This window comes from Anguilla anguilla, chromosome 8, assembly GCF_013347855.1.
Source record: "Anguilla anguilla isolate fAngAng1 chromosome 8, fAngAng1.pri, whole genome shotgun sequence".
NCBI lineage: Eukaryota > Metazoa > Chordata > Actinopteri > Anguilliformes > Anguillidae > Anguilla > Anguilla anguilla.
In genome coordinates this window covers 9711243-9717242 of record NC_049208.1, presented here as the reverse complement: position 1 = coordinate 9717242, position 6000 = coordinate 9711243, and the positions used below count along the sequence as shown (strand labels likewise).

Genomic DNA, 6000 nt, shown 5'->3' with positions numbered 1-6000 from the left:
AAAGGAATAGATTTCATACGCGGCGAATTGAGGAAGGAGTGTACACTCTGATGTCCCGGAGGCGCCGGTTTTAACAACGCGATGTAAATGAGCGCAACAACTGACAAAGAAATGCACTCTGCTAGCTCGCACAAACACGCACACAGTTTATCAATACCATTGAGTTTTTAAGTATGCTATTTGCGCTAATGTGTCAGATGTACAATAATTCGCTTCAGTGCTTCGTGACTATGCACGAAACTGATAAAAAAAATAAGGTCAGTAATATGTTTATCACCTTAAAAGTCTGCCACACAGAGAACCCATACACACCGTAACTTCATGCGCACCCCGTCATAGCGTTGGAGAAGGCTGGGGGTTAACGCAACTGGAAGTTTTCGGTCTCATACATTTTTCAAGTTTGTACCTTAATATTTTTATCTTGCATTCATAGCATTAATGTAAGCACTCAAGTATCTGTGAAAGTATAATATTTATATCTGCATAATCCAACCTTCTGTCGTCGGATAATGTGTTGACGAGAACTGTGGTTGTTGGCCGATATGGTGATTGGAGCGTCAATTCTAAAAATTCTAAAAAAAAAATCTAGCCACTGTTTTCAAACACCCTCGCATTTGACATAAAACCTCTACTGTGGCAACATGTGTGAAGCAAGAGAAAGAGGCGACAACCAGCCAGTCCCAGAGCACAATTAGTGCAGGAATCCCCTGCTGGCTAAAGGCGAGAAATTATAACAACTACTATATTAGAAAAGAAAAAAGAAAGAAAACTGAATTCAAGCCACTGGCACTTTATGGAGCAGGCAGGGATATATCCTCCTGACCAGTGACAGGGAGAGATACAGCTGTACTGTCCTCACTTTAACGCCCCGTGTTCTGTATTCATGGTGTCGTGTCTTATGCTAACTCTGGAGTATCTTAGTTTGGGGTACGGGGTGAGACTGTGCATGGGGGGTTGAGACCATGGTGCTGCAGGCTGGAATAAGGGGGGCTTATAATTTTTCCACTATCCCACACAATGCACACTGAGGAGCTGGGGATAACCATTTCAGCTGAACAAATCATTGATAATGGTTCTGGTTCCTTCCGGGGTTTCTTCCTATCTGCTACAGGGAGTTTTTCCCTTGCCGCTGTTGCTTTTGGCTTGCTCCTTGTGGAGGTTTAGATCAGGGCTGTCCGAAGCGTACTGTGACAATTGTCTGTGAAACGCGCTATATGAATACATTTCGATTTTATCACGTATAATGTGGCTTTCAAGATGCAGTCCAGAGAGAGGCGATGCCCACTCACCATCTTCCAGCACTATGTCTCCATGCTGCATCCTACCGGCCAGCTTCCACATGCAGACCGTTCCCTGTGGTCTGGAGGCAGGGGCTGGCTGCTGGACGTCCTGCAGCCCTTACTGGTGTGCTGGTCTCGCGTTGCTTCACCAAACCCTGGCTGAGCGCTCCACAGACACCATGCACACGGCACACAGGAGAAACTTCTCCACAAATCCTGCCTGATGCGCTGTAGAACTGATACTCAGCACACCACCATGCACCACGACCACAGCAGCATACCCCCCCTCAGTGTAGTTCCTCCTGCCAGTCTCCTGCTACGTGTTCCTCAAGGGAGTTAACATGCAAATTATTTAAAAAAGGGAGAATAAAATGTTTATACCACTCTCTCCCCTCTCTCATACTGGGCCGGTTTACTCAGATTGAGGTGCTTCCGTAAGCCATTCGTATTACAATAAGGCTATGATTAAAATTCATGTGAACGCAGCAAGAGTTTCACTCGCTGTGGGACTGTAGAGGATTTCACCCAGCAGTGTTCATACTGCAAACAGCTACTTTGGCTTCTTGCTGAAGGTGACCTTGACCATGCACGAGCACCACCCTGGATGAACTCGGGCTTCTGTCCACTAAGCGGTCCTGTAATTTAGTGACTTTGAAATGGGATTCTTCGCTTTAAAGCTCCCCTCTCCTCTCTCTGCAGACAAGGCCAATCTATTTAACGGTTGCTGCAGGGCACGCAGTGCCTTCAGAACTTTCACCCTTTATCGATCACTTCTCATCGAGCCGACGTTGGCGGGTGAATAACTTTCATAAATGAGAAATATGAGTAATGTTTTTTTTCCACATGAATGCGTTGAATTGCATTTATGAACGAGATAAATCATTAAAAATAGAGACAGGGCAAAATGTGTACAGTTAAAGACGGTGAATCAGACCTGGGTTAAAATACGTATTTGTTTTGGATTCAACTACTTTTTTCTAGGCTTTACTGATCTTGTCTGCTGTATTGGAACCAATTAAACACTCTCAAAAAGTACAAACCCCGCCTTCTGAGTCATATTGGCAGGCTCAGTTTACACCAGGCAAGATCAACAGAGCACAGAAAAGTATTTGAATCCGAAACAAACACGTATTTTAACCCAGGTCTGCAGCGAACAGCTTCTGAAGGCACCGCACTTCACCACTCAGTGACAGCCTTACCAAAAGTACCTGGAGTGCTTGGGTGTGAATGTGGGGTAGTGATGGCCATCTGTGCCGCCAGCAGAACTTGCCAAAAAAAGAATTCTGTGCCACTTTTTATTTTTACAACAAAAAACTTTTATTAATGGATCGAATGGAATGGTGGGAGGCGCAGTTCCTTCCCGGGTGTTCTATTCAAACAGCGGAGCTAAGACAGGGACTCCGGAGTCCAAGGTCCAGGGCGGGTCATTAAAATATGCAGGTTCACATCTACTCCAGTTGTCACAATTAAACATGTAAAAAATAAAAATGGAACAGTGCCACACTTCGACAGAGCTGTGTATTCTCATAGGGAAGTCTACAAACGGGTGAACAAAGTCAGATTGTCCCATTCCCTCACCCCCCCTACCCCTGCCCACCCCCCAACTCCGATAAAATTCCAGAAGAAATAAATATTCACTAAACTAGCATTTCACTCTTCGTCAATCCCAAACCCCACCCCCTCCCCCCCCCCCAACATTAACGATTCATGTAGGCCAAGCTTACACCATCACAACACTGTAATAACTCGCCAAGTACTGAACTGTATGGTTTCTTCCTTAAGCAAGGAATGAACAATGTGACCTTTTTTTTAGCGAGCTCCTGTTTTCAGGTCAGGCAGTTACTTTGCTGCTGGACAAATCATATCCTACATACTTTTTTTTTTAAATTACTGTATGTTTAATACCCCGATTTACAGCCTGAAATAATACACAATACTCCATTATGACAATTTGCCAATTATATGTATAAGTGTCAATTTGTCATATATGGGAGAGTGTATCATAGGCCATTTAACATTACGTATAATACAGTAAGCATTCATATAGTAATACATTATCTCTTGTTAATACATCAATGACTTTAATATCTAATGTAATTCCAACTCTCCAACCAGCCCTGTGAAATTAAAACACAACTGCTGAAGTGTGGTCGAGGATCTGCTTTTCGTTAACACCTTTAGGCTATGCTTTTGCCTCTCTGAGGAAAAAATAATAATAATAAAATGAAGGAGGAACAGTCCGGAACGTCGGGAAATGTCCGGACGGCGGTTTGAGAAGATGACCGTCCCCGAGGCTGGTGTGATGGCGTGTGAGCCCGTGAAGCCGTCCCTGCAGCCGAGCGTCCGGGTGAGAGGCCGCTCCCGCCGTGAGGTCATCGCTTCGCTCGCGAGTCTGTGTCAGAGGTCGCGGGGTCAAACGAGCCGCCTCCCCGCGTTCATCCACCCCGCTGGGGAGCAGGCAACTCGTGGGCCGTACCAACATGGTAGCTTTCAGGAGCAGGGGTGGGGTGGAGTGCACCTTACAGGGGGCTGTACCAAGATGGTAGATTACAGTGGTGGGGTGGGGTGGGGGGGGGAGGGGGGTGTACCAAGATGGTAGCTTCCGGTGGTGGGCAGAGGCTTGCATCATGGGATGGGAAGTACCAAAATGGTAGCTTCCAGTAGTGGTGGGGGGGAGTGCACCTAGGGGTGGGCTGTACCAAGACGGTACCTTCCATTGGTTGTGGGGGGGATGCACCTTGGGGGAGTTGGAGAACCAAGATGGCAGCTTTCCAGGGTGTGTTATCACATTTTAACCTGCGACCACACACGTGCAAACTGAACTAGGGGCTGTCATAGCCCCACTGTTGCCGGGCTTAAATGGAGGAGGCGGCAACACAACAAGCAGCATGTCGTATCGGACCTCGGGTGCAGACCGAGAGGAACGACGTGGCAGACAGGCTCGGACAGTCTTCTTCAGCGTGGAACGATGTAGTGGTTTTTGAGTCCGGTTGTAACACATAGGTGAAGCCCCGCCCCCAGACCGTTGCTGATGCTTGACGGACAGCTGTAGGACTACGCTGCGGTTCCGTTGCCACGACAGCCGCCGCTGAGAATGTGAGCTTAACTTCACAAATTTTTTTTTTTTTTAATACTAAACAAGCAATTAAGGATCGACTTAATGAATATATATTTCATCCTTCAACGTGCCACTGTAGGAAGATTTAAGATATTTAAAAAAAAAAAAAAAAAAAAAAAAACATTTACTTTGCTTCCCAGTCAAGTGCTCCCCTTACAGAGAGAATGTAGGACCGATACATTAATCTGCTCCTAACGTAATTGCCTTCGCCAGAGCTTCCGAGGTTTCCAGGACAACAAAGAGATGATTCTGACGGTAAACAGTCGAGCTAACATGGATACAATTGGAATAAGACCGCCTCTCTTAGCAGGCAGGGAATCATGTGTGCGCACATGTATATGTACATAAATACATACATGAACATATGTATGTCTGTACACACATATGTGAGCATATATATATATATATACACACTAACAAGTTTATACATACATAAATATATGTATACACATACATACGGTAACAGCATCGACGGAGATGTATAGTAAGTGCTAGATTCCAAGGATGGCTACAGCAAACCCAGTAAGGCTTACCGGGCTCCAAGGCTATGATAATACTGGTAAAAGACGGGGTAACGCGGTTTATATACAGTACGCATGTACTTCGCCATCTTCGGCGAGGTAAGCCGGGGCAAGCTTCTTCTTAGTTACCGTTTTCGTTTTTTTCGTTTTTCTGGTTTGCGACAGCGGCTATGTACAGGGGTGGCGCCCTCAGTCTCGTGCGAGGCCGAAGTGGGGCGGAGCTTGTGCTAGAGGGAGGGGCCTCACACCTGCCCGGCCCCCGGGGTCATTCGGACAGAATGTGCACGAAAGACATGGGGAAGACCCCCTTCCTCTCCGGCTGCCCTTCGATGTGCCCGATCTAAAGTGGAGAAAACAGACGGAGACGAGTTGCAGAAATTCGTTGAGCTCCCATGTTTATCCAAGGCATGTCTTGAGCCCCCGATTTCACACACTGAGGAATTTCAATAAGGGGCTTAGTAGGGGCCTGTGACAGCCTCATAGGAAGCATCACAGCTATCTGAGCAAAATAAACTAGAGCGGGGGTGTCCAAACCTATCTGAAAAAGGGTCGATATGGGTGCAGGTTTTTTTAGCCTAACACTATAACCCTTGATTCAACTAATCAACCAATCGTGGTCTTCAATTAGTATCATGATAAGTAAAATCAAATGTCTTAGTCTTAGTGCTGGGCTAAAACAAAAATCTGTACCCACACTGTCCTTTTTCAGATAAGCCTGGAAATGCCTGAACTAGAGTCTGAAGAGACTAGTCAAGGAGACGGGTTGCCATGGAGCCACACTCACCCACCACTCCTGGTCCTCCTCTCCAGTCACGATGATGACCTCGCCCTCCACAAAGGTGAGCTCGTCGTCGTTGTCCGCCTGACAGTCATAGATGGTCTTCACCCGCCTGGCTTTGGTCTTTCCCTGGAACGCGAGTCATACAGGTAATTCACAGAGTCATGTAACTTTAGTCTGCAACTCCAAAACCATGAATTATTCTTGCGAGGTTCCCAATCGAAGAGCAAGGGGTCGATAGTGAATGAGCTGCTACAATCCTGCACCCAGGAACCCTCCCTTCCCTGGGTGATAATAGCGGGA

The 6000-nt window shown here is 46.5% G+C and overlaps 1 protein-coding gene across 8 annotated transcripts in view; it reads right to left on the bottom strand.

Moving 5' to 3' along the window:
• Window positions 1–4361: 4361 nt before the first annotated feature.
• asap1a (ArfGAP with SH3 domain, ankyrin repeat and PH domain 1a) overlaps window positions 4362–6000 on the bottom strand; it is a 103844-nt gene continuing 102205 nt past the window's right edge. For all 8 annotated transcript variants that reach the window (XM_035429679.1, XM_035429674.1, XM_035429673.1 and 5 more), the window contains 2 exons: window positions 5704–5826; window positions 4362–5259 (listed from right to left, as the gene is read on the bottom strand). In XM_035429679.1, the coding sequence (XP_035285570.1) occupies window positions 5185–5259; window positions 5704–5826 (198 nt within the window). In that variant the 3' untranslated portion in view covers window positions 4362–5184. The remainder of the gene's footprint in view (window positions 5260–5703; window positions 5827–6000) is intronic.